The sequence below is a fragment of the Psittacula echo genome, assembly GCF_963264785.1.
Source record: "Psittacula echo genome assembly, chromosome: 12".
Lineage (NCBI taxonomy): Eukaryota > Metazoa > Chordata > Aves > Psittaciformes > Psittacidae > Psittacula > Psittacula echo.
Window position 1 is genome coordinate 5,802,076 of NC_137747.1, and position 27,755 is coordinate 5,829,830.

General features: G+C 47.3%; 1 protein-coding gene across 2 annotated transcripts; it reads right to left on the reverse strand.

Annotated features, from left to right (window-relative positions):
* On the reverse strand, positions 1 to 27,731 carry CEP250 (centrosomal protein 250). 2 transcript variants are annotated; one of them, XR_013957845.1, is made up of 30 exons: positions 27,599 to 27,731; positions 26,898 to 26,954; positions 26,177 to 26,256; positions 25,434 to 25,599; positions 24,610 to 24,716; positions 23,428 to 23,655; positions 22,739 to 22,835; positions 22,159 to 22,257; positions 21,005 to 21,166; positions 20,520 to 20,698; positions 20,009 to 20,191; positions 18,685 to 18,829; positions 18,266 to 18,412; positions 17,847 to 18,077; positions 16,250 to 16,443; positions 15,259 to 15,386; positions 14,901 to 15,070; positions 14,234 to 14,377; positions 13,481 to 13,782; positions 12,714 to 12,873; positions 11,735 to 12,047; positions 11,377 to 11,504; positions 10,997 to 11,117; positions 9,427 to 9,581; positions 5,595 to 8,534; positions 4,406 to 4,558; positions 4,094 to 4,180; positions 3,892 to 3,942; positions 2,783 to 2,894; positions 1,380 to 1,520 (listed from the first exon to the last, which is right to left on the reverse strand). XR_013957845.1 is itself a non-coding variant. In XM_080627638.1 (29 exons), exons 1-29 carry the CDS (start codon positions 27,713 to 27,715, stop codon positions 1,233 to 1,235), a joined length of 7,332 nt encoding a protein of 2,443 aa, XP_080483764.1. In that variant the 5' UTR covers positions 27,716 to 27,731; the 3' UTR covers positions 1 to 1,232. The 2 variants fall into 2 exon arrangements, 1 of the variants encoding a protein (XP_080483764.1); XM_080627638.1 differs by lacking the exon at positions 2,783 to 2,894 and having other exon boundaries at positions 1 to 1,520.
* Between the last annotated feature and the right edge of the window lie 24 nt (positions 27,732 to 27,755).

Here is a 27,755-nt window from a genome sequence, read left to right on the forward strand (position 1 = left end):
CTGAGATTTTATTGGGAAGACCAGATGGAGGTCCAGGAGCCTTTGTTCCAGCACACACAAGCCTTGCAGATAGCCAGCATGTCCGATACCTACACAACAGCCTGGGGGACCAAGTCACCCCTGGACTCTCCCAGGAGGTAGCAGGCACCACTTGACATTCTGCATGGGTACAGGATGGTTTCTCTCCGCCATGCTTTGCCTTCCCCCCTTGCCCTTCTGCTGCCCTGTCCCTCTCACACATTCCTTCTGCTCCGGCAGGACTCCTCCACAGGCCACAGACTGTAGACCTCAGAGGTACCATTGCTGCTGCCACAGAGCACCTCTGGCCCACAGTGTCCCCCCATCAGTGTCCCTTTCCATGGGTCATGCTCTTCAGACTACTGCTGGCTCTATCACTACTGGCAGTCCTGCTGAAGGCCTTCTGCTGCCCTTTGGGCACCTTGCTCAGTGCCTTGCAGGAGGGATGGCAGCAGAGTACCTGAGGTCCCGTTTCAATTGTCCCTGCTTCCTTTGAAGGTGTGACTGGCACAGGGAGGCCGAGCAGTGGCAGGACCTTCCCTGGTTGAAGCTTCTCTTTGTTGCTTGGATTTCCTTTCTTCCTCTAATACCTTCCTTCATGGTTTCCAGAACTTCAAGGACAATGGTTCTGGCATATTCCATCAGTTCTGCATCCGCTGCTCAACTCTGGAAACAGTCTTTCGGGTGCTCCCCTTGGCAATCTCACACCTCACTTGTGAAACAGCAGTGTTTTGCAGTGGTTGCAATACAGGCAGCTTCGCTCTCTTCCTTTGCTCTCCAGAAGAAAGCAGAGGAGCCGCCGGACATCATTGCAAGGAGATTTCTGCTAAGAGCCTGTGCAGTGTTTTGGAGAAATGTGTATTGAAAAAGTAAAACCTGACACAAAGTCTTTGTATACAGTATAGAAACTGCAGACACAGGAACAACCTGATGGGGAAGGCTGTGTGAAGACTGATGAGGCAGGCTATCATGGAGTGCTTTGGAAAAAGGAGGAAATTTTACCTGCTCATCAGGTTCATCTGGCTTTTCCAGGCCTACAACTGACCCCATCCACATAAGCCAGCTCCAGTTTTGTCCCACCACTGCTTCTGCTGGGCAATCTGCAGTGAACTCTGGGACTCATGCCTTGACCAAAGTCCCCTGCCACAGTTCACCTGCTACAGCAGGTCCCCTACTTGGCTGCTACCGAGGCCTTTTGCTGTATGCTTGTCACGTTAACTTAGGTCATCACTTGTGCCAGATCTGGCTGTTGAGTGCAACAGCTGTCTCTCAGGAGACTGACGGTCTAGAGGTATTAGTGCCAAGCTAAGGTTCAGAGACTGACCCAGCTTCCGAGTCTCTGCCTCCAGAACAGCAGCTTTGGGCTCCCTGAGCACTGCTGCTAAGGAGTAAGACAGCTCTTGGTGAAGGTCCGACAGCTCCTGGCTGGTCTTTGCACAACACTCAATATAGTCCTGCTTGTATTTTCGTTCTTGTGCCAGCTGTGTCTGCAGAAGGGACACCTGAAAGAGGCAAAAGGCCGAGCTCAGACAAGCCCACACTGTCTGGACCATCCATAGCTGCTTAATACTGGCTGTCAGGAAGATGCACCCTCTAATTCCAGCCCTGACACTTTGTCCTTGCGGAATGGGAAGTAACAGGTTCCCAGAGTCACTGTGCACTGAACTGAGACTATCAACAATTCTGAGTTCCTGTGTGGCATTCCTTTCACATGTATGACACTGAGACATTACATGTGTATTAAAGAGGAGGGTTCCTACAGGATTTAGTAATCCAGCTCTTTTTTTTCAACAGAGAGATGTGGGCGACTGACACTTCAGTGCCACAAGCTGCTTTCTCAGTGGGAGTGCTACTGGTTACACAAGGTACTGAAGAGCTGTGCTGTCATGAACAAGTTTAAAACAAGGCTGTGTTATGAACAAGCTTAAAAACCTGACAGCTAACACACAGGAAGGGAGCAAACCCATTTTCCCTAACTAAAGCATTTCACAAATGAGCAGAGCAATAATGTGATGAACAAAGCCCAGGAGGAAAATGATCCTCAAAGGACTGCTGAGGCCTTGAAACTCCTCAAACTCTATTATTTCTGGGCAACACAGGGTTGTGCCTGCTGGGCCTTTTAGTGGGAGAGACCCACAGCTCTCATGTGCTGTTAGGTTGGCAGTTCAGTGCCAGCAGCTCTGGCATGTTGCCCTCTGACTGTTTGGGAGTGGAGGAGATGCACACAGCAAGTAAGACATCAAAGGGATGTCTTACAACAACCAATATGCATAGGTTAGGGAACACCTCCACTGAAGGGAGGGACAGATCTGAGCTTCCTTCTGAAACAGTAAGGGCACCTTTGGGAAACTGGGCTTGAAAAACCCTCCCATGGGAAGGTAACCCAGAGTATGAACGGGAGAAGTGGCCATCTGCTGCAAGGAACATCTTCCAGGAAGCGGGAGATAAAGTTCCACTTCTGCTGTTTCCCAGACCCAGAGGAGTGCCCTGAGTAACCAGCTGAGGACTATTTTTGGAGCAGAGCACCTCACTTTTCCTGCTGAACTGCTGAAGCAGGTCCACAGTGCAGGCAGGCACAGCAGCCACAAGGGGAAGGGGCTTCAGATCATTTTCTGTAGCAACAGAACTCCAGACACTGAGGCTTCCTGGTGCAAAGGAATATATCTTTATCTCATTAAGATACACCTTGATGGCTACAGCTGTGTTCTTGGCTGACTCACCAGATCTAAGCATCACACACTCTACTCACACAAGTCTTACATACATTTTGCTCTGACCACCTGCGAAGGTTCACCTCCTCGGGGAGACCAGGGTGTAACAGCCCCGGAAAAGTACATGGAAGAGAAGTCTGGCGGCTGCCACTTTCAAAGTGACCACTGTCAAAGGATGCAATAGGGTTCAGTACCTGGAATGCACATTCTCACATAGATAAAACAAATGTCCCTACAATGCTTAGGTCTCTGACTCTGTCCAATATTGGGACAGTGATTAGCACAGAATAGCAATACACGACTAATGACTGCCTGAAGGTTATAAGCTCTGGCACTGCCTCATTTCCCTGAAGCTCTGATAAGATGCAAGTTCCACTGTTAATTGAGCCAAGGGAAAACAGGAAGAGTCAGCAACATGAGTATGACTCAATGGGAATGTCATAGAATGGCTATGGTTGGAAGAGACCTTAAAGACCTTCTACTTCCAACTCCCTGCCATGGGCAGGGACACCTTCCACTAGAGCAGGCTGCTCCAAGGCCCATCCAATCTGGCCTTGAACACTGCCAGGGATGGAGGCAGCCACAGCTTCTCTGGGCAGCCTGGGTCAGTGCCTCACCATGCTCACAGGGAAGAACTTCCTAATATCTAATCTAAATCTTCCCTCTGGCAGCTTAAAGCCACTGCCCTTTGTCCTATCTCTATATGCCCTTGTAAAAAGTCCCTCTCCAGATCTCTTGTAGGCCCCGTTTTGGTATTGGAAGACTGTTATAGAGTATCTCCAGAGCCTTCTCTGCTCCAGGCTGAACAGTCCAAAAGCTCTCAGCCTGTTTTCATAGGAGAGATGCTCCAGCCCTCGAAGCATCTTTGTGACCCTCCTCTACACCCTTGGAACATTCTCTATTTTCTGTCAAGTTCCAGTCTTATCAATCTCCTCGCATTCCTCTCCCACCCTGCCTGTCCTTTAGGCAAGTCAGAGACTAGACCTAGGTGAATGATGCTGTCTGGCCATGGCCAGTAGATGTGTCTGATTGGGTATTTCCACTGCCCAGTGTAATCACTTCCTGCCAGCCAAACAAAACTTGGGCTGCAGCATCATGCAAAGTTGTGCCCATCAGTACAGCAGCCACAGCAGCTGCTGCTGAAAGCTTTCCTACTCCTCACCTGGTTCTGCAACTCAGTTAATCGATGACTGCAGTGTGCATGAGACTCCTCCTGCGAAACAAACACAAGGATTTCTTTTTAGTCTCCAGTTTGACCAGGGCCATTGTCTATATTCAACTCCTACCAGGTCTGCCACTGGGATTTGAGATCATTCCCCCATATGGCCATAGCCTCTTCCCACCAAGTGAGACCCTGTTCTCACCTGTTTTGAAGCTGGCATCATGTGCTTGTCAGATGGCAGCGACCCATCACGGTAAAACCTCCTCAGCCTCCTCCGTTCACACTCCACCTGCACATTGGATAGGAGAAAGGGTCAGAGAAACCTGCCACCAAACAAGCAGCAAAAGGCCCTCTGGACATCATGGCAAGGAGATTTCCACTCAGAGACTGTTAGTTGCACTAGGGAACGTTAGGGGCAAAAAGCTACTTGAAGCAGACTATAGAAGCGAAAGCGCAAGAGGACACTCTCCAGCGGACCATGAGGCTTAGCATAGGCAAAGAAAGCCTGTTGTACCTGCTCAAGAGTCTTCTTGAGCTCTGAGTTGAGTTGCTTCAGCTCAGTCTTCTCAAATTCCAGCCTTGCAACTTCTTGCTGCAGACGTTCCAGCCGCTGTGACAGGAGCCTCTTCTCTGAGAGCCATGATTGCTGCTCTCCTTCTGCAGCAGCCTGGTGGGTATTCAGAGGAGATTATGTGAGCTGGTGCCATATGAAGGTTAGAAGGTTGCTAGAATCAGCAAGCTGGGGAGAGTGACAGGACTCAGAAATGGACAACGCTAAGTCCCTTCTCCTCCTCCTGGTCCACAGGCCAAAACAACACACACTCTTCCTAGGAGCCTTCCTCCAGATCACCTTGGTGAAATGGAGTTGTTTGCTCTGCTGATACATATATAGTGCTATAAATAGTCTTGATATCAGCACTCTAATGATCTATACAGATGCCACTGAAATCTCCCATGGTTTTCATGTTTCCTGCCCTTGTCACTTCTCTGCTTCAACAGAGAAGAAATTCACTTCTCTATCAATAGATCCCAATACCTGTCATCGTTGTGATCGGGCTCATAGTAATATTTATCAAGTAACATATAAATGTATAATGCTTTTTATTAGTAGCATTTTTTATATGTTTGTATACTAATACAATGCTAAAAGTATTGGCAGTCCCAGGCAAGTGTGCAGCACAGGCTGTTGTAGCAGTGCCACCGGCAGTACCTAGGTCAGATCATCTTGGAGAAACCCACACTGATTTGCCTTCCTGCATTTTGGACTGTGGCACAAGTACACCCTGAATGTGCAATGAAGCCTTTAACTTGACCTGGCAATGGTACGAATTCCATTGGTTTCAATACATGGGAAAACCTGTACCTCAGACATCGCCATCTCTGAAAGCATCCTCTAAGCACCATCAACGTAGCTGCTGAGCAGCCATTAGCATCAAATTGTACACTTAGCACATCAGTCTGGTCAAATGAGCCCTTCCCATGCCAAATCCTAAACACAACATGTTGCCTAAGCTTGCCTAATAAGAGAGAATCAAATACCCATCCCCAGCTTTTGCACTTGAGTTAATTTTAACAGCAAGCTCCCTTTTTGGCTAAGCAGATTGTATGTTCACGGGGATATATATTCTCGTGTATTTATGGGAAACACCATTACAATCCTTTCTAGATGTTTTAGTTGACCGATGAACAATCATAGTGCCTACCTGGTGATGAAACCGGTCCGTGTCCCTCTCCGAAACCGCAGTCTGTAGGATGGCTATTTCTTTCCTCAAAGTCCCATTGGCCAATTCACACTTCCTAAGGGCAAGAGTCAGGGCTTGGGCCTTCTCCTTCCATTCAATTTCTCCACTTTCAGTCTGCTTCAAAATAGCAATCACACGCTCCAATTCTTTCCCCTTTGCCTTCCTTTCATCTTCCAGTTGTTGGGTTAGCTCCTTCTGCCTTTGCAAGGAATGGTCTCTCTCTTGGAGCACTCTCTTCTTCTCTGCTTCCACTTCCTCCCACTTCTGGAGTTTTTGGATTAGTTTCTTTAGGGTGTCCCCTTCATCTTTCCATTGCAAAACTGATGTGAATTGTTTTAGGAGCTCACTTTGCCTCTGAAGCTCTTGTTCTTTTCCTGTCAGAGTCTTCTCTAAATTCCTGACTCTGTCTTGCTGGGACTTTATCTCTTCATCCTTCTTTGTCAGAGTCTGCTGAACATGCTGGAGATCTTCCTGAAGAGCTCTTACTTCCTTGTCTAACTCTTTTTGCTCACCGTGAGCCTTGCTTTCTTGCTCCCTCTCAGACAAGACTTCTTCCAGGACCTTCTCTTGCTCTCGGTGATGTCTAACAGCTTCATTACTCTCAGTTAGCCTAAGCTGGAGATTCTGCAAGGTCTTTAATTCCTCTTCTTGGTGCTGGAGTTTTTGCTTCAGAGCTTCATTGTCTTCATCCCTCTTCCTCACCACTTCCTCAAGCAGATTCACTTGCTTCTGGCATGACGTTAGTGCTATTTTCACGCTTTCACCCTGAAGCTGTAACATGCTCATTTGCTCTGTCTGCTTGAGGAACTCCAAATGCTTCTCCTTCAACATCCCGCTCATTTCTTCTAGATCCTGCTCTAGACTCTTGGCCTGCTTGCCTTCTAACTCCTTCTGCTCCTGAAGGTCCTGCACACGCTCCTGCAAAGACATTATCTCTTGATCTTTAGCTTCCAGAGAAGATTCAGCATGTTCTAGTTTTTGCAGTATGGCTTTAGCCTGCATTGCTACCTCCTCCTTTTGCCGCTGAAGCTCAGAGACAGTCTCCTCCAGAACCCCTATCCTTTTTTCTCTTTCTTTCAGAGTCAGTTCTGTAGCTTGAAGATTTGTTTGCTCAGCTTCAAGCTTTTCCTCCTCTTCCCTGCATGCCTCACATTGCTTTCTAAGGGATAAAATTTCTTGCTCCTTCTCCTTCAGTGCCACTTCAAGATGCTGCAGAATTTTCTTCTGCTGTTCAGAGTCTTGTTCCTGTTTTTGGAAGGTCTCAATCACTTCCTTCTGAGATTCAATCATGAAATCCTTATCTTTCAGTATTGCCTTAGTGTATTCCAAGTCTCTGTGTAAGACATTCATCTTTTCTTCTGTTTTTTCCTCATAGCTCCTCGTTTGTTGCTTTTGGATGTCTATAAGTCTGTCCTTTTCTTTTAAGGTTTCTAAGGTCTGGTCCAGTTGGTCACGGAGAGTCCTCAACTGCATTTCCATGGTTTCTTCAGCTTCCTGGATTTGTTTTTGTTGTGACTCAAGCTCTTGATCTTTCTTAGATAAAGAAAGTGCCATCTTTTCCACTTTACCATGAAGCTCTTGAAGTTGCCCCTCTTGCTGCTCCTTGTACTGCTGCAAGAGTCTTAACTGATCCCTTTGAGAATCACACTCACTCTCTCTATCCCTGAGACCTGCCCTCAGGTGTTCAAGGCTTGCCTGCAGAGATTTCACCTGTTCTCTGTGCATTTCCAGTTCTTGGATTTGCTGAGTCAGAGACACAAGCTCCGAGTTTTTCTCCTTCAAGTTTCCTTTCATATGATCAAGATCCAGAAGCAGATTTCTCACTTGTGATGCACCGTGTTGTTCTACCATCTTTATTTTCCCTTCCTGGAATTTGATCTCCTGATCCCTCTCCTCCAGCTCTTTGCTCACCTTGCTGACAGCAGTCCTCTGCAATTCTAACTGCTTCTCTAGCTCCCGTATCTCTTCTTGCTGGGACCTGATCTCCAGGTCCCTGTCCTCCAGCTCCTTGCTCATCTTTCTCATCTCAGTCCTTTGCATTTCTTGCTGCTTCTCCAGCTCCTGTATCTGATCTTGCTGGGACCTGATCTCCTGGTCCCTCTCCTGTAGCTCTATGCTCACCTTGCTGACAGCAATCCTCTCCAGTTCTTGCTGCTTCTCCAGCTCCTGTATCTGCTCTTGCTGGGAGCTGATCTCCTGCTCTCTCTCCTGCAGCTCTTTGCCCATCTTTCTCACCTCAGTCCTCTGCATTTCTTGCTGCCTCTCCAGCTCCTGTATCTGCTCTTGCTGGGACCTGATCTCCTGCTCTCTCTCCTGGAGCTCTATGCTCATCTTGCTGACAGCAATACTCTCCAGTTCTCGCTGCTTCTTGAGCTCCTGTATCTGCTCTTGCTGGGATCTGATCTCCCAGTCTCTCTCCTCCAGTTCTTTGCTCATCTTGCTGACAGCAATCCTTTGTTTTTCTTGCTGCTTCTCCAGCTCCTGTATATGTTCTTGCTGGGATGTCAGCTTCTGTTTTTTCTCTGTTAAGTCCTTAATAAACTGATTGAGAGTAGCTTTATGCATTTCTTCCTGGTTTTCCAGCATTCTCATCTGTTCCTGGTATAACTTCATTTCTCCCTCCCTCTCTGACAGGATGGCAGTCACATGAGCGAGGGTCTTCTGCAAAGCTTTTATCTCTGATGTCTCTTTCTGGAGCACCTGGATTTTCTCCCGCTGGCTTTCCACTTCCTCATTTTTAATTTTTAAGATGGACAATGTGGTTTGAAGCTCGTGTTCGAGGCAGTGATTCATGTCTGTTGCTGTGTTTGCTCGAGCTTCAGAGGCTGACACTGATTCCTGAAGAAGTTTTATCTCACCTGCTAGTTTCTCTCTAACTGCCTGCAGTCTGTCCCGTTCGTGCTGCAAAACAGGGAGAAAAAGGTTCAATAATTCCATTGCTATGTGTTTGCTTGTCATATTGGATTTGACTCCTGCTCTAGTGGCAGTCAAGGGCTGCCTGCTCTCTCCCTGCCTCTTCAGATGCTGTCCCACACTATACATTGCATCTTTCCCAGCTGACTCAGCCAGTTCCATCTTCCTTTTTGCCCGTCCCTGAGCCTAGCTCCCGTGTGTTCTCTTGGGGAGGAGCTGCCAGAACTGCAGCCAGGATTTAAAGTCCAGATTAAGCACAATTTAGGCAGTGGCTCGATGATGCCACTCTATTACGAAGAAAAAATAGAACACTTCATTTCCCTTTTTATTATTTGTTTGAACCTCAACTGTGCAGAATTGTCATGGGTCCATCCTCTAGAACCCCACTGTCCTCTCCTGAAGGAGTAATAGTCAGATCAGTGCCTGTCATTCTGTGTTTGGAACCAGGTCTAGTTTTCCCCTTGCAGACATATATATTTAGCTGGATCAGCATTTTGGTTTCTCAAATCTGTCTCCTTTCTCCCCACTGTCTGCTCTCAGATGGGTAACACTGAACAGTTTTCTCTATCAGCAGACTCGGTCTTCTCACCCCTTTTTCCAGATCGGTATTTAGAAATCTGCATCTGGATTTGGACACAATAACTGGACAAAGCATGAACTGTAAAGAGAGATAAGTTTGAAAATTACTTTCACTAAAGCTTCAAGGCAAAAATCTTCAGAATTGAGGAAAAGAAGCACCCTGAATCGTAACTGGGGTTTTATTGACTGCAGCATCTTTTCCTACTTATTCAAGATGCAACTGGAAAAGTTAAACTGAAAAACTCTTTTAAAGGCCAAAGAAAGGTAAGAAATGGCCTTTCACAGCATCTGTCAGCCTCACCAGGACATCCTTTCTTTGCTCCTCAGCGCTCTCAAGTTTCATTTCCAAAGATGCCACCTCTTGACGCAGAGTCATAGCCTCCTCCTTTAAAGCAGCGGCCTCTTCCTGCAGGACAGCTTGTAGAGAGTTCTTCTTGTGTTCTGCCATCTGTGTCTCTGCAAGCATAAAGGTGAAGGTGAAAGGGAAAGCAAGACCAAAGGACAGAGAAAATGTAATATCTGTCTGCCTGTGGTTTCCAGGCCCACAGAGACTTTCAAAGCAGATATAAATCAAGGAAAATTCAATCAGAGAAAAGAAGAATTAAAGTGGCAAGGTTCAAAAGAACGTGAAAACATGTTTGCTCTCCTGCTTGTTGAAAGCCAGGGCTAAGAGCATGGCAGCACATCATCCACAGCATCAGATGCAGGTAGAACTGACATCGACGAAACAAGGAGAGAGACAGTAGATCAGAGTCAGATCTAGTGTCCTAAATGAAAAGGAAGAAGCAGCAGAAGTGAAGGCTGACTGTGACACAGCTAATTGACTGGGAAGGCTTAAGAGATGTTATAGAGAAGGACAGACATCAATGCTGTACTTGAAGTGTACAAACTAAACGAACAGACAGGAACTAAAGATGGAAAGAACTAAGTGGGACAAGCAGGATCCATCCAGTGATAGAATTTAAAGTCTACAAGCTGTTATCATCTGTAGTAAGAACTATAGATGTTCCAGAAAAAGTGATGATCTAAGGCTTTGGAAACTGTCCTGTAAAGAGTCTGAAAAATGATGGGCAGCTCCATCTTAGAAAGGGAACAGGAAGAAATACTGATCACATAAAGGTACTCCATGAGTAAGTGACAAGCTGTGAGGGAGGCACTGGGCAATGCCCACGTTTCCCTGTTCCTGTAGTCTGAGACAAGGAAAACAAGACATGAGATGAAAAAGCAAATCTGATGGGAAGAGTGGGAAAACAAGGACAGAGAAAGGAGCAATGATGCCTGTCCATACGTGATATAGAGAGGCCAATACCCTGGAGGCTCTGAGCTGGCCTGGAGATTAGAGGAAGAGGTTATAGCTACACATGAAAACAGTTTATAGATAAACACAACGTTAACATGGTACCAAAGGAATAAGAAAGAAGTGGCCAGAGATGTGAAAACCTATGTTTGCTATGGCAGTGAGCTCAGACATGAGATCAATATCAGCAAGAAAACAGGTAAGAAGGATGGAGGAGCTCAACATTGAACTAATGCTCTGTGAATCTGCCATCTAAGAGGAAAACAAAGTCAAGACAGGCAAGGCTTTTTGCTGGTTGGTGCTTTTAAAGAGCATATAGAGAAGAACGCTGTGAGGCATCAAGCTGCACCTTCTTAGCAGTGACATGCGATCTGAAAGGCACCATGTCTGCACATTATCACCAGCAGCACATTGGATCTTTCTCCATGAAAAGCCTTCACATGGTTCTACTGGTGAGTGTCATGCTTGTTGTTCTCCTTCTCTTCCCATCTCCAGGCAATGTGTGTTTCCCCTGCCTGGTATGAGAGATCCCTGCTGGTCAGACAGTCAGTGGGTTGGAAAGGAGAAGCTGTACCTTCCTGGCTTTGAGCCAACTGTTTCTGCAGCTCTTGATTGTGGGCACTGAAATGGTCCCTCTCAGCTTGTCTCTCACTCAGCTCCAGCTCAAAGTCCTGGATCTTCTTCCTTGAATCACTCTGGAAGGGGTAAGAAGGCAAGTATCACCTCATAGAGCCATTGCTGGCAGGAGACAAAGATGTGCAAACACCAAGGCAGAAACAGCCACAGCAGGAGGGGACAATTGGACAGTAAATGTGATCATGATTCTCCTTTCTCTCTATGGCAGCAAGCCAACCTGACCTACAAGCATTTACACCCATCCTGGCTTTGGCAATCTGCTTGTCAGTTCAGTCCAGCAGAGGTACAGGGCTTCTGGATGCAATGGACACACATTACCAGATCAAGCTGAGTCTGCTTCAGGTGCTGGTGCAGATCTTGCAGGGCTGCTGCCACTCTGTCCACTGTGAGCTCTGCAGGCAGGTCCCTGGCCTGAGAGACAGTCAGATCCCAGATATGGCCCTGTTCTGAAGAGAGAAGCCATTCTGTTTCAAGATTGAATTGAAGGGTCTCCAACACACGAGGCCTCTTTATTCACTGGAGAAGGTGGCAGTGCCTTTAAAACTTCCTAAGGCTTGAGTCAACCTAAACTGAAAGGATGATTCTATCCTATCAGGATTGCAAAGAACCACACCTCCCTCCATCTGCTCTCCTCTACGTGCCCTATAGACTTGTTAACCCAGTCTCCCACACTTGCCTGAACTCCAGGTGACTAAGTCTCTGCTGTCACAAATCATGCGGTGCAGAACCAAGTGCAGTTTGTCCAGCTGGGACTGGGCTTCACAGTGGGCACTGTTAGCCTGCTGACACTCCATGGCCAATGCCTTTGCTCTGTTCTCTGTGCTACAAAGCCTCAGCTGCAGTTCAGACATCTCAGCCTCCAGCACGTGCAGAGAGTCCCTCAAGCACCGCTCGCCTGCTCGGGACTCCTCCAGATCCTGCAGCAGTTGCTTCTCCCGAGCTGCCAGGCCAGCCTCCTTCTCCAGCACTACCTCCTGCAGTGACTGTATCTGTAACACAGATGCACAGAGCCTCAGGGACAGTGCTGCTGCTGAGGCAGCAGAGTGGGAAGGAGAAGGAATGAAGGAGAAATTACTTCAAATACAAACCACATCAAAGTCAAGGATTCAAACAGAGCAAAATCAGCGAGAAACAGGTATGTGGAGGCTAAAGAGCCAAAAATAAGTTTCCCCATCCCAAAATGAATGGTCAAACTGTCTGCTTTTCATGCTTTCTAACCTCAGAAATGAAGCTCTCCCGTGTGTGGAGGTGGATTTGTGGGGAAGCGGGGCTGGTTAGAGAGTGAGGTGGCAAATCAAGCATCCCTGCATGAAGGGTGGGGCTTCCAGGGATGCTTGGGAGTAAAAGGAAAGGCAATCAGCATCCTTTATGGTGCATCTCCAAAAGGCCCGATGATCTCGCTGCGCCTTCCGCAGACTGCAATAACCACTTCTGCGATAACCAGGTTGCTTAGTGCCCAGGAGAGGTAGAAACACCATCTGGGAACATTTGTAATAGAGATCCTGGGAAGCTCCAATGGAGTCTTCCATTTCTCCTCAGAGAGTTAATGCCTCAATGTCTCTGGGCAGAATACAGGAGTGTATGTCGTTGGGAGGGAAAACAAGTTGGGGCCTACAAGCTGTCCCTGGAGAAGAGGATGCTAGTGCCCAGGTCACCTGGTTGTTGAGCTCTTTTATTTCTCTTCTGTGGTCTGAATGGAGCTGCTGGGCCTGGTGAACAGCAGAGAGAAGCTGAGACACCTCATTATGCTGGGCAAAGTTCTTTTCTTCCAGGGTTTTGAGGCTCAGCTCCTTCTCTTCCAGAGACAGGGTCAGCCTGAAAGAGAGAGCACGCAACGCATTACTACATAGTATAACATTTAATAAACTGTTAGGACTTCCACCACCAAGGGGAATGTTGCTTTGTCTGAGGTTTGTCTACACAACCAGGCTGCTTGTTCAGCTCTCTCGTTTCTTGGGTTCCTCACAGGAGAATTCAGCTCAGTTCAAAATCATGGTTTTAAGATGGCTTCTGGAACCAAAGGTGTCAGGGTGGAAGACTGATACAGATCCCTAATATTTAAAGTTTACTGGACCCAAGGTGGAGCTGATGGATCTACCTAGCTCATTATGCTGCAGCTTTCCTGCCTCCTTTGGTGTGTTTCAGGTTTGAAACCCCTGAAAGGTTCATTTACACTATTAACATGCTGATTTAACAAAACACCTTTTAAGGAAAGGATTACTCCAAAAGCCACTGTCTTCAGAAAAAACTGTCACTGAAAGACAAAGAAAAGAAAACAAAACACATCAAGAGAACGAGACATCTACATGGACAGTTCAGAACTCTGCTTTGTCAGAAACGCTGCCACAGCCATTTTACATGCAAAGATCTGGAAGAGGGAATCCATTAAACAGACTGGAAAGTCTCACAGGCTTTCACTTACCTGGCTTTTTCGCTCTCCAGGACCTTCAGCAAGGCCTGAAATTCTGTGTTGTGATGCTCTACTTCTTCCCATCGACTCCTTTCACCCTCCAAGGACTGCAGACACACCTGCAGCTCCTTGTTCTGATGTTCTACCTCCTCCCATTGACTCCTCTTCTCCTCCAGGACCTTCTGGAGGTGCACAACCTCCAGCACCTTCTGTCTTGACAGTTCCTGTGCCTTACTCAGATCTTGTTGAGCTTTGAGGGCCATCTCTTGCTGAGACTCTTCAGAGGCTGCCAGCTGAGATGTCAACTCCTCCACCTCAAGTAAAACATAACAAAGCAGTCAAAGACTACAGCTTGTCCCAGGCAGCCATATCACATAGTGTGAGCAAAAGGAGAGAACAACTTGAAATTTCACCCTAGCATGAAAATACTAGATCCACACTGGATAGAGCCCACTTGCTTAAAAATCTGAGTGGGTCATCATGTTCAGCTGAAAAAAAACACCTTAAAAAGCAAGGCTAGCAGCAACATGCCAGCAGAAATCCATTCTGATGATGGAATGGCCAAAGGACTAGCTCCTCTGTCCAGAGCAGCAGCTGAGATTCAGCTGACCAGTCTCCTTCAGACCAGTGGAGATGGAGACCACAGGATGATGGCAGTCCGAGGGACTACCCCATCAGCCTGCTGTTTGCAATGGAAAGGCAAGATGGAGACCAACCAGAGACCACCTATTTGATGACTGAAGTAGCTATTGCTGTTTCAGTCACCTGTTTCTGTAGAGCATCCCTCTGCTGAAGAAGAATATTCGCTTCCTCTTTGATGGTTTTGATTTCTTCTTTGTGCTGCTTCTCGACTGCCTTGATCTTACTCTGAGCTTCCTGCAGCTCTGCTTGCAGCTTTTCTGTGATGTTCTGTAAACCCAAATGGAGAGCAAGTTACTGGGACTGGCCATCAGGTTCAACTTCTTCCTCAGTAAAGGGACCAGTAGCCTCATAATCTAGTCACAAGACAGGCCATGAACTTAAGCACCAGGAATAAGGGGTCTGTTACAGATGCTTCAAGCCCAAATTTAACACCTCTGTCGACCACATGAAAGGATAGAAATAATGGAACAAAGCTTCTGTGACAGCAGTTGCCAGCAATGTTAGGAGTCACCTTCATGGTAGATAGGAGTCTGGTAAGATCCTACCCCCTTGCTGCAATCTTCTGCTGAACTCACCTTAGGCCCACACACACTGAATCTGTGGCTGCATTTACTGTCCCACCATAGGCCTGTGGGTCTCAACATGTCTTTGAGTAGAAGCCATTGGCTCTGCTACCTGGCCTAGCAACATGTGGCTTATGACGGATGCCATTTCACACCCTCAGGCTATTATTAATCTAAAGCCAGCCCACAAAGCTTGCTGTAAGAATTCAGAACGTATTGGTCCCTACCAGGTCTTGCAGGAGCTTGTTTATTTCCACTTCATGGTCACTCTGACGCAGTTTGAGAGTATTGTCATACTGTTGCTCTGTCTGCAGGAGCTGTTGTGTCATGTCTTCCCGTTCCTGCTTCATCAGAGATCTCTCTGTTTCCAGCTCCCATTGAAGGCACTTCACTTCCCCTGCAAACGTAAAGGGCAACATTCAGAGTCCACAAAGAAACGGTTCTGACTTTACTGAACGTGAATTTCAGTGCAGGAGGGACCTCCCTCCAGCTCCTTCACTCCTCAGAAGCACTGCAGAGAGCTATTATTATACCATTTTCTCTGGGCAGGAGGGTCACCAGAAACCAAGCACATGAAGCTCTCACCTTGTATCACCTCCTTGGCCTGCGTGACTGTGTGCAGCTGGATTTCCAGCTGACTCCTGGAAACTTCCAGCTGAGATAAGTGCTGCTGAGCCTCAAACAGGCTGGATTCCAGGGTGTCCTTCACTGACCTGCAAGTTATGAATACAAACAGAAATGAGTTTCTTGCTCCTGACACCCACAAGGAGTCACTCCAGTAAGAAATCATTCAAGATCCCTACCCCCAAGTATGGAAAATGGGTTGCATGGAAAGTTGTATACAGAGAGCATATTTATACCATTTAAAATAGCAATGCAGGCCACTCTGAGGGAATGCCCGGGCCTTCCTTGTGACCTACACTACACAGTAAGACCACTTGAATTGGATCTCAATAGCCAAATCTTAAATTGTTGTTGTCTGATCTATGACACATGGGTGGCTCTGCCCACAACGTCTGTGCCAGCAAGCAAAAGCCCAGCCTCTGCCTACCGCCCTTACAAGTAGCTGTGCAGGGGGACAGAATGAGTATTTCCCTGGCTGATTCATGACATTTTAGTGGTGTTCATAATGTAGCTTTAGGTAGGTAACTTTCCATCTTCCCTCTGTTTAAAAGGGACTAAAGAAATACATCAGATGATACAGTAAAATCTCATGCTTGCAGCAGCATTTGTAACACATCTGAACTAGATTTTATCTGAACAAGTACTACCTGAGAGAGACAGGTATCCTTCAGTTTAAACTGCTCAAGGTAAAACTTGCTAGTTTTCTCTAAGCACTGCTAACCGTGTAGGCAATAGCCCAAATAGCCTGGCACTCTTCTAAAGAGAAGCTTTGGTACAAATCGTGCTATACTTTGTTTTCCATTTTGCTCAAGATTCTTCCATTTTCTGTCCGTGGAAGGTGAAAACACCCGAGAAGCACACAGGATGCAATAAATCCTTGACTAATGATTCCCACCTCTGTAATTACAGACCTTTGATAACATCCTGCCTAGGGTCTCCTCCCTGCCTTTACCTGGCCTCTTCCAGCTGCTCTGAAAGGCTTTGTCTGTCCCTCTCCATGGCTGCCAGTCGCACCTCTAGGGCAGCCTTCTCGTGCACCAGCAATTCCTTCTCTTTGGACACTTTGGCCAGCGTGTGCTCTTGGCGAGAGGACTCCTGGCGCAGCTGCTCCAGGTCACCTCTGGCCAACTCTTGCTGGTGGTAAACCTGAAACAGGACAGAATACAGTGAGAGTTGTGTGCAGAGCCACCCAGTGCCAGTTCTGAATGAGCCAGAGGAGAAAGAACTCCTGTACTGTGGGCTGAAAGCTTCAGAGCATCACCTGCACACTGCACTAACACCTTGGGCTGCCAAAAGGAAAGCGCCAAAAGGCACTGTTAACTTGAAAGTGATAAGTAAAGCCATACTGGGTTGCTGGGACCAGACAGCTCCTTCAGGGCAAACATACGTACTTCAGACTATGTGTTTCATGCAAAACCACTGCATCTTCCAGAGCTGCCACCCTGCAAACTAAAATGCTATCAGAATCTATTCCTGTGCTGGAAAGTTTCAGGAGAGATTGAGCAAAAGCAACTGTTCAGAGCACCCAGTCTAAACCTCGCCCAGCATAACTTGAGGCTGTTTCCTCTTGTCCTAGCACTCATCACTTGGGAGAAGAGACCGACCCCACCTCACTACAACCTCCTTTCAGGCAGTTGTAGGGAGCGAGGTCTTCCCTGAGCCTCCTTTTCTCCAGACTAAACAACCCCAGTTGCCTCGACTGCTTCCCATCACACTTGTGCTCCAAACCCTTTACCAGCTTTGTTGCTCTTCTTTGGACACACTCCAGCATCTTAGCATCTTTCTTGTAGTGAGGGGCCAAGAACTTACATGGGATTCAATGTGCAGGCTCACCAGTGCCCAGTACAGAGGGACGGATGATCACCTCCCTCATCCTGCTGGCCACACTATTTCTGATAACAGGCTAAGATGCTCTTGGCCTTCTTGGCTACATGGGCACAAGCTGGCTCAGGTTCAATTGGCTGTTGACGAACATCCATCCCAGGCAGCTTTCCAGCCACAAAGCTGTGTGTATGTCTCAAAATACAATTTCAACAGTTTGAAGATGTCATTCCCATTCTTAGGGGTACAAACCAGCAGACACTGACTCGCAGCTCTGTCCTGATCTCTAGGCTCAAACAAATGGAGTCTTGAAAGCAGCAGATTTCACAACAAAAAGTATAAAGAGAAACATGCAGCCCTGGGTTTTGCTTCAGAAAAAGGATTCAGAGCTACACAGTTTGTTTCTTTTGACACATATGAGAGTAGGAGCCTCACTCAGATTCATGGACAACACAATCGTCTCCTTGCAGCTTATCAAAAGCCAAAAAAGAGGTCAACACAGACAGAGGGATTAAAAGAATCCACAGAAGCAGAGGACAACAGAGAGAATTGCAGAACAGCTCTGCAAGCCACCAATATGTTTCCAACAAGAAGGAACCAAAAGCCTTGCGAACTCCAGCACTACCAAGAGTCTCCTTGACAAAAACACTACAGAATCCAACAGATACAGCTTCACTGAGCCAAGCAGCTAAAAGCCCACCCAGAAAGCAACAGGGTTTTGGTCTCACCTGACTGAGTTTCTCTTGGGTTTCTGCTTTCTCCTTTGCCAGGGTCCTCAGCTCTACCCGCAGCCCCTCCTGTTGCTCCTCTGTTTTCTTCAGCAATTGCTCCAGATGGGCTTTCTCTGTGCTGAGCTCTTCATTTGTTCTTTCACATAAGCTCAGCTTATCCTGGCCAGAGATCTTTGCTCTCTCCATCTCATCCACTTTCACTGATAGAGCTTCATTCTCTTGCTCCAGCTACAATCACAGAAGCACAGAGGAAATAAAGTACAGTAACATTTACTCCATAGAGTAATAGGTTTGGCTTGAACAGATAAAGCAACATTTCCATATCCTGTCAGTCACACCACTGAAAGGCAAGAAGCCCGAGAAGCAGCAGCAACCAGAGACAAACTCTTGGCAAGATCTTTGGCAACTCTGCTCACCTGCAGCACAAGTTGGTTCAACTGCACTTTATCCAATGCAAGAGCTTCATTGATACTGCTCATCTTCACTGTTGCAACACGTAGATCAGCTGTTTCAGCACTCAGCTTATTCTGAGCCCCTGTCAACTCTGCCACTGACTGCTCTGCCTGAAGGGACAAAAGAACAACATGACAACAAAGGCAGGAAAATCCCTGACTTCCAGCAGCAGCTCCAGATCCCCTTTCATGTCTCTGATGTACTCCTGGTTCAGCACTCCCAATAAGCACTACCCCAGAGAGCCTGTATGGTGTGATCACCGTTTTCCAAGGAGGAGGACAACATTTTCCCTGTCTTCTACTGCCAGAAACAGCATCTGTGATGGTTTTGCTATCACAACTCCCTCTTCCACAAGTGCTACCTAAGAATAAGGTGATCATACCTTCTCCAGTGCCATGGTAAGCTCATGTTTCTCCTGCTTCAGCAGATCCCTCTGAAGATGCAATTCCTCCAGTGTCTCTCTTGCAATTAACAACTCACTCTGTAACACTGAATTTTTTCCTTCAAGTGCAGCTAAGTCCTTCAGTCTATGAGAAGGGGAAAGACAAACAAGCTTTTAATGTAAAATACATTCTCATTTCCAAAACCCAGATACATACCATGCCCAAGACATGGCACTATGAATGACTTCTAACAGCTTTCTGCGTACACCTAAGGAATGCTGGAATTCCCTCACTAGAGCTGCATCACTCTTTGTCACTGATGGAGGTGAAACATTTGCCATTGAGAAAGTAAACCAAGCTTCCAGAAATCCCAGAACATTTCCGAAAAGTTCAGTTCAACTGAACAGCTCCTGCCTGTTCGCTCTTGCTCTCCTTTTTGAGGTATTGGCTCCAAGACTTTCCAAAGTTCTTCTTTGGGCAAGACAGACTTTTAAGTCAGATTCATAGTCATAGAATCATAGAATAGTTAGGGTTGGAAAGGACCTTAAGATCATCCAGTTCCAACCCCCCTGCCATGGGCAGGGACACCTCACTAACCCATGCCACCCAAGGCTCTGTCCAGCCTGGCCTTGAACACCGCCAAGGATAGAGCATTCAGTTTCCCTGGGCAACTCATTCCAGTGCCTCACCATCCTAACAGTAAAGAACTTCTTCCTTATATCCAACCTAAACTTCCCATTTAAGTTTTAACCCATTACACCTTGCCTAGTCCCACACTTACTTTTGCCTTCAGCAATGAAACAATGAAAGAGCCTGGAATCTATGTGGGGAAGAGGTGTGTGTGAATTCCCAATCCAATAATCATAGGGTAACAGGATGATTCAGGCTGGCAGGGACCCCAGGAGGCCTCTAGCCCAAGCTTGAGCTCAAAACAGCTGGGGTCAGCTAGGGGAGCAGTCCAGCTTGCTCAGGCTTTATCCAGTTTGGCCTTCCAAATTTCCAGAGATGGAATCTGCACAACTTCTCTAAGCAACCTGTTCTGCTGCATGCCTGCCTTCATGGTTCCAGATTTTGTTCTCCTTAAATCCAGCTTGAATCTCTCTTGTCTCAGGCTTGTGCCTGCCACCAGCTACCCAGGTCAGGTTTGGAACGATGTTTTTAAAGGGTCATAAAGGAAGCACAAGGAGGCAGCCAGACCTGCCCATGTGCTCCCTTCCCGTTTCTGTGCTACAAATGATGAGCATGCAAATTTTATTATCTTTATGTGGGCATCCTAAAGCCCAGCAGTGCCCACCCCTGCCCCAAGAAAGCTTTAACACTCACAGGAGCTCCTTGTCATTATGTGCTCTCTCCAGTGCCTGCTGCTGCTCCACCTTCTCCCCCTGGGCTGAATCTTCCTTCAGCTGCAGCTCAGTGTTACTCTGACGCAGACGTGAGGCTTCTTGCTCTGTTACTTCAAGCTGTTGCTGTAACTCTTCCCTGGTTTTCTCAAGGTTTGCACAGTCACTGCAGAGACAAGGCTCAGTTAGAATGAAGTGGCCTGAAAGCCACAGATCCCATTTTCATCATTCCAGGATGGAATTGTAGGGAGCACAGTAAGGAGGAATTTGCTCTTCCCCTCACAAGGTAACTGAAGAGGGAAAGAGAAAGGAAGGCGCTTGCTTTCATTCAGTGGCTAGGAAAGGGCACCCAAAGAACAAGAACTCAGAGAAGCAGCACATCAAGAGGGAGGCATACACACAGGAGGGCAGGCAAGTTCTTTGCCCATAACACCTATGAACTCCCAAAACTGGAAGCAGATTGCCTCTAGAACACAGGAGGAGGAAACACTCACCTTTTGAGTGCTTCTACCAGAGACTGAAGGTGCTGCTGGTGGCTGCTGGACGTCTTGTATTCCTCCTCCAGTTGTTCAATCCTTTGCTGCAGCCTCCTGCACTTCCCTTCCTGCTCTCTGTGCTGGTGCAGCAGGTCATTGATAGCATCCTGCCTGGCAGAAAGCTCTTCTTTTAGGGCCTGCAAGGGATGGGCAGGAAAAGAGCACAAACAAGCAATAAGGAACAGGGAAGATGGCTCCAGACAGATGAGAGAAGCAGAAAGACAGCTCACCTGAAGACAGAAATCTATGATAAAGGTTGGAGATCAAGGAGAGAAAAGCAGTAGAGCACAGAGCTGGTGGGACTGGCAAGACAGTACAGGCCCAGGAGTGAAGGCTAGAAAGAAACCAGCTAAACTGGCTAAGCAAAGGAAAAGGTTTCAAGCCAACTGAGGCATTAGCAGTTGAGCCTGTGGCCAGCAGTGAAGACAAGCAGAAAGTCTCACCTGTGTTGCCCCTCGCCTCCTTGCCAATGCTTCCTGCACCAACACAAAGGCATGCTCTGCATCAGTGAAGCTCAGAGAAGAGAGGACGTTGCTAGACTCGATTTGCTGGGAACTGTCAGTGGAGGCAATGCTGACCATGCTGTCACTGTCATCTAACACCACCTGAAAGCCCACATCAAGCTGTTATTCTTTTTCATTCTACTTGCTTTTCTTTATCTAGTTCTCTTTTCCCCCCACTTCACCACAGAGCCATTAAAGACTCAGTTCTCTCATTCCCTCAGTCCACAAAGAAGTTTTGCCCCTATGGCTACAAATACTCCAGAGATTTCTGACTACAGCTACTATAAACAAGAAGAGACAAGTGTGACGTGGCTGGAGGCTGCCTGAACACCCAGTTTCTTGATGCTTTCAAGAATGATTTTGGTTTCCTTCAGTTTCTTAGAGCCATAAGCACCAGATGGACACTGGAAATAGCAAGGAAAGGAAACATTAATGCTGCTCAGGGAAGAAGGAAGCTGATGAATACTGGAAAACAGCAGTGAAAAAGCTAATGTTTAGAATTACTCAGAGCAGTACACAAGACGATAAATACAACTGTGTAAGGGGAACAAACTGACTTTGTGAGAGGCTACGTAAGAGATCCGATATTAACCCCCCCTTCACAGAGTGAAGTTTAGGACTAAGTTAAGGTTACCCCTGAACAGTTAGATCAGTTTCAAATCTCGGGAGATAATAATGGTCAATGAATGTAGAGTGAAGGAGCAGAGCTGGCCAGTGCATCAATTGAGTCAGTGACCCTTTATAAAAGTCTGAGGAACAACAGAGTCATTGCTCAAGGAAGGTGGAGGAAGCATCCAAGAAAAACTGGAATACAAATGTCAAGTAGAGAACTCAGAAAGCACAGTCTAAGAGAGACTTCAGCAGGATGGTGAAGGCAAAGGTACTGAAACTTCTAGCCAACACAGCCTGAAGGGTCACAGGACAACTTGGGAGTTCTAAACAGGTTTTATGTCAGAAAAGTGGTATAAAAATGAAACAGGCAGTAGCAGGTAACACAGTTTACAACACAGATCTAGTCCCTGGGCTTGTCTGTCGCCTTCCTCAAGTACTTTCAAACCAAATTTACAGGAATGTGGTCTCAACTGCATACTTACCTCAGTTATAGCTTTGATCAGCTTCTGGAGGGAAAGATTCTCTTCTTCAGCACTTTTAGCCAATGAAGCTTCATATTCTTTCTCTAATCGACTTGCTTCCTGAGAACACAAACAAGGAAAGGGTGGGCACGGAAAAGCTGCTCCCCTCTGTAGCATTCCCATCCTCAGCAGCAGTGTCATGCTGACAAGCCTCAGCCCGAGCGATTCCAATGTAATCCTTCTCACATCTATTCAATTTCTTCTTTGCTAAAACCAAGAAGAGAAAGCCCAACAGCTAGTTTTTATAGGCTGCTATCAAACTGTCAGTTCCACGGAACTTCGATCCCCAGAGATTTAAATCACAGACAGAATAGCACGGGTGGTACCTCCCTGAGGAAGACACTTGCCTTGTGTGCAGCTCCCCTGCCACTGCCTGCACCTGACTTCACTTGTGCCATGACACAAGGAATATTTGGGCAATGTGCCTCATGTTCTCACACAGTCAGTATCTTTGCCACTCCTTCTCTTGAGGAAGCCACTCCTCCTTGCTAAGGCTGAAGAGCAAACACTGGGCTATCTCCCAAACAGAAGTAAAACATACTAGTAACTCCACAGTGTTGTTCAGTGTTTTCATGGTCTTCTCCTTCTCCTCGTTTTCCTTCTGAGAAAGTACAAGCAAGGCTGAGAGCTCCACCACCCTGAGAAGAGAAGGTCCATGTGCCATTCCAAAAGCATTGCCCACCATCACCTGTTAAAGAGCTAAGAAGCTCCCAGAAGCATAGCAGAGAAAGGTCAAGCCAGAAACCACCACAACGGCAGCATTCATCTCTATAGGTTAACATGCTGGAGGTTGCAAAACAGCACTTCTGGCCCCAAAGGCCTTCTGTACTGACAGCTCCTTGCAAGACCGAGCACAGAGGTGCTACAGGGCTTATGGTGACCCTGGGCAAATTCCTCCCAACTCCTTTTGGAGATCCCTAGGTAGGAAAAGGGCTGTACAAGAGACAGGGCTCTCTTTACACCAGCCTCAATTTCTCACCAAGAATCAGTTAACAGCAGAAACACTGTAATATACAATCTCTTTCCCAGTCTTGTCCTACTCAGAAGAGCTTCTTCTGTCAGCCAGGCATTTCTTTCTATCCTTTCTGTTGAAGGCAATAGTTTGATTAGGGACAGAAATAAGGCTGTGCAGAATGGCTGTGTTTTAAATGTGAACACAGCCCATCTATGAATCCAAGAGGCAGCCACAAAAGATAATGCTGGCAATAACAAAGTTGAAAACACCTTTACCTGTCTTGAAGCTCCTTCTTCTCCAGGTCCCCCTTAACTTGTAAGCACACCACTTCCTGCGTTTTCTGGTTTATTTTCTGTCCTGCTTGCTGCTGTGCCTGATCCTTCAGGACAGGTCTACCCAGAGTGATGGACTCCCAGAGCTGTATGCCAGGGTTTAGATGGGAGCAGTTTACAAGTATAGCTCCAGAAAGCCTCATCTGCTCTGCCTTCAGCTCTGTAAGATCTCTGAGGAAGAACAGAGAGCAAGCTAATGTTCACACCACCATCTTTATCAGCTGACTCACTTCTGGGAGCATGTAATTGTGCAACAGTAAAAGCTGGCAGGAAAGAGGACATCTTTGTTGGGGACAGATCATTCATCTGCCACTTTGGATCAGGACACCTCTTGACAGTTGAGCAATGACTACTGGATACCTGAGGAATGAGTCCGTTTTCTCCTCAAAGGTAAGAAGGCTTCAAGGACTTCAAATTACTCTTACTAATTGTCGCTCCTGCTCTATCTTATTAACATACTCCAATTATTATTAATAGATACAAGGAATTTTACCAAGGTCCCCAGCTTTTACACCTAGCTGATTAGCCTTAAACAACCTATTAGCATCAACACTTGGGATGGCTAAGAGGCTCATGACAACATCTACACAACAAACATTTCAGGAAGGTGGTGTAAGAACAAGCCTAAAATGTTGTAACAAAAGAAGTACAAATAACGCAAGAATCAACTAGTAGGTCAGGCATACTCTACACACTAAGGCAGGCTTGCAATCAAATGAGATAAATGGCTGACAGTAACCCAGAGTTTGAAATTGCATGCTGACACCACAACAATGTACTATTACAGCTACATGGGTTTTGTTTGTGTGGAAGGCAATGGTGAGAAAAGAACCTCACAGAGCCAAAGAACAAGAAAACAATCATAGAAAGAGGTATCAAACTAAGCAAAATAAATTGAAGAAGTGCCTCTGCACTGCTTATAGCCTGAGCCCCTCAGTTTTATCTGAAAACCAGCATCAAACAAACTGATTCTGAAAATAGCCTAAAGCATAGTCTTTCAGACTACCAAAGGAGAAACCATATCTTTAGCTGCAAGTAATATAACATATATAACATATAAATATAACATATAAAAAGTGAAGCTGCCCTTTTCCTGCAAGAGCTCCAGCCTCAGCTTCCACTCACCGGTCAGTGGCAGTCTTCATCTCCAGGAAGTGCCGACGGAAGGTCACCACCTCACGCCACAGGTGGAGTAGACGGTTATGTTCACCCCTTACGTAGTTGTCATAAAGCTAAACAGGCAGAGATAAAAGAAATGCCAGTTCAGCCTTCACTGCTGCTGTACAAGTCTTTCAGATAGGAGAGAGTACAAGTGTTTTCACCAGGTATCCTTTAGTAACTATTGCAGCTGGGGCATCAAGGACTAAAAAGGCACCACATAAGCACCCTCAGTAGACCTGTGACCTGACTTCAAAGAAGGGAACATCCACACTTCTGCAGGAAGGGCTATCAGCCAAGCAATCTGATCTTGATTCTTCATCTCACCTTGCAGAGGTGTCTACAGTCTTGGTGGAGGAAGGCAAAAATAAGTCCCTCCAAGAGCAGCATCAGATTTACTTACAACAGGCTATGGGCAAGGGAGGCCTATGCTGTTCCTCTGTTGGCTTCTCTGACTCAGAAAACACACAGATCTCTTCGGTCTCCCCTGCTTCAGACAGAGATTTAGGAACTATTAAAAAGAAGAGCGTTCCTGTGTGACTGCCCTTCAGTGCCCAGCAACAGCAAGTGTTAACCTTCGAGAGCAAGCAGTACGGTCAGAGCCGGTGAGTATCTTCCATCACCACAATGTTCTCACATTCCCCCATCTCACACCCATCTTCTGCTTGTCAACACTAATACATCCTCAGTGTAGCCCCAGCTTTCACACAGCAAGTTCTCTATGCCAGCAATAAAATGCATTCCCATTGCACTCTGGCATCATGTCTGACATTCCCATAGCCTGACCTTACCTCACGTTCATTGCGCCATTCACTCTCCTTCAATTCCAGCTCCTCTCGTGCCCTCATCCAATCTGCCATCAGTTTTCCAACATCTTCTTTGAGGGCTGAATTAACCTCATTCGCTTTATTGAGGTGCTCCCGCAGGAAAGCGTTCACTTCTGCCAGATTCTCACGCCTTGGAAAGGGAGAACCAACAATGAGGTCACTGAACAACTGCTATCCACAAGCAGCATCTCCATTTATTTCCAACTCCCTCAGCTCTGACTGTTTTCAAACAGAGGAAGTAAACGTGCTTCCTAGGGTTAGCTAAGAGCTCTCTGTGATAGCAAACTCATTTGCTTCTCCTTGCTTTGACTCTTCATGGTTGCAGATTTCCATCTACAATTTCACTTCCTCCTTCCTCTTCAACTTTGATGATGGCAACAGTTCATGTCTTGCCTCCCCTTTGTGCTGTTTGGTCGCTGGATGCACCACCTTTCTCTAGCATTGTCACTTACTGAACCACAGAGTCATTTAGGCTAGAAAAGGACTTTTAGAGGTCACCTGGAATAACCCCTCCCGCTCAAAATAGAGCCATTCAGCACACAACACTGCAAATGCACCACAGAAACAGATTGAGGACCTGCCTCCCTTTGAAGTGGCTCCCCCAGCGGCTTCCCTTGGGGAGACCAGGCAGTACCAATAGCTAGGTTTTCCCTCATTTCGAGGAGCATTCAGGATACCAGGTATGAGGGAACACTTCTTTCTTTTACCTTTGATGCTCCTCTTCCAACTCAAGCAGTGCTTTCTCCAGGCTCTGGTCGTCTTCTTCACACCTGCCTGGAAGGGATCCCTTTAGACGAAAGGAAATATTAAATGTTTCGTTAGATTCTTGTGTTCCCTTCACTACTGTAAGCACTCATCACTTTCCTTTCCATTTGTTTGGTATCCCAACAGCTTGTGGCTTCTTCCAGGCATACCAGTGCCATGACTATGGAGAGGGAGTTACTCAGTGAGGAGCTCTCCTCAGTCTCCCATGGTTGCACTCTCACAGCTAGCTAACCTCAGCTCATGACCTTGAGTGCTCACTTAAGACTTGGAGCTTGGGAATACTCTCCTACCCTTCACTTCCCAGGTTTACTCTAGCTGTGAAGCAGAAAGCAAGCACAGAGTCAGCTCTGTATGTTGAATGCCACCACTCTCACCTTCCAAAATGCTATGCTTCAACCAATTGTTTTTCAGAGGCAGCCAGAGAATGAATGTAACAGGCAGTGTAGCCTGAACCTGAAATCCTTCTTGGCAGGGTTTTCTGGACTGGCATTTCTAAGACTACTGCCTGCTCCAAGAATGCCAACTGGACAAAACACCAATGGGCAAACTTAGACGGCTTCTTCAAACCAGTCTTGTTTTCCCCTGCCATTGCTTTGGGGAGCTTTTTATCTGCATTAACAAATGCTACATACACTACCTTTAGCTGGCAACCTACACACTCACCCCTCCTGCTTCCAGCTGCTGCTCCAATTCTTGACACCGAGTCCGGTACTTGAGTACCTGGATGGATACATGGAACAAAGGTGAGCAAATGCAGGCTGTAACTTGGCTCCTCCTGAATTAGCTTTTCTCTTAAGTCTTTACAGCCCAAGCACAGTACATTTCACAGTGCTGTGGATACAGTCAACCAGCCATGATATAGGGAAGCTTCCCTTTATCTTGTAGTAAAGGCAGGCACTGAGACAGGGTTTCTTTCCCACACAGTGCTTGCTGCTCACCCTAAGACAGCAGTGGCAAGCCTAACGATGAAACTGACTTAGCCATGCCTGGCCTATGGCCACCATGGACCCCAAACAGGCACGGCCCGACCTCTGCCCGGCTCCGGCCGCCTCTTCGCCGCCAGCACTCCCGCTCCCCGGGCGAGCCCAGGGCCATTCAAAGCCACCCCTCGCTGGCCCAACTGCTCCCGCGGGGACAGCGCGGCCAACGAAGGCGTTTGTGACCCCGGCATCTTTATTCGAGCACGGCAAAGACCGAGCGAGAGGCTGGGGGAGGCGGCAACGCGGGCCGGGCCGGTACCCAGGGCTTCCCCCGAGCTCCGGGCTCGGCGCCATCCCGCCCGTGGCAGCGCCGGGGAGGGCCCGCGTTCGCCGCCCGCACTGTATGGCCCGTCCGGGGCAGCTCTCCCCGGCCCCGCTGCTCACCTTGGCCTGCAGCTGCCGCACCAGCACCTCTCGCCGGCGCTGCGCCTCCTCTGAGCTCCGCAACCGGAACCACAGAACCTCCTGACTCCGCGCCTCCAACCCAGGCTCCGCCGCCATGACCCGCTCGGGGCCGGGGCCGGGCTCGCCGCCTGCGCGG

What these genes read in the sequence shown, in the direction of transcription:
- CEP250 (XM_080627638.1), bottom strand. Translation starts at nt 27,715, where the DNA reads ATGGCGGCGGAGCCTGGGTTGGAGGCGCGGAGTCAGGAGGTTCTGTGG. An exon ending in TTACCATGGCACTGGAGAAG is followed by an intron (nt 18,413 to 18,684) that starts GTATGATCACCT and finishes TTGTCCCTTCAG; the next exon opens with GCAGAGCAGTCAGTGGCAGA. An exon ending in GTTGGCTCAAAGCCAGGAAG is followed by an intron (nt 9,582 to 10,996) that starts GTACAGCTTCTC and finishes TTATGCTTGCAG; the next exon opens with AGACACAGATGGCAGAACAC.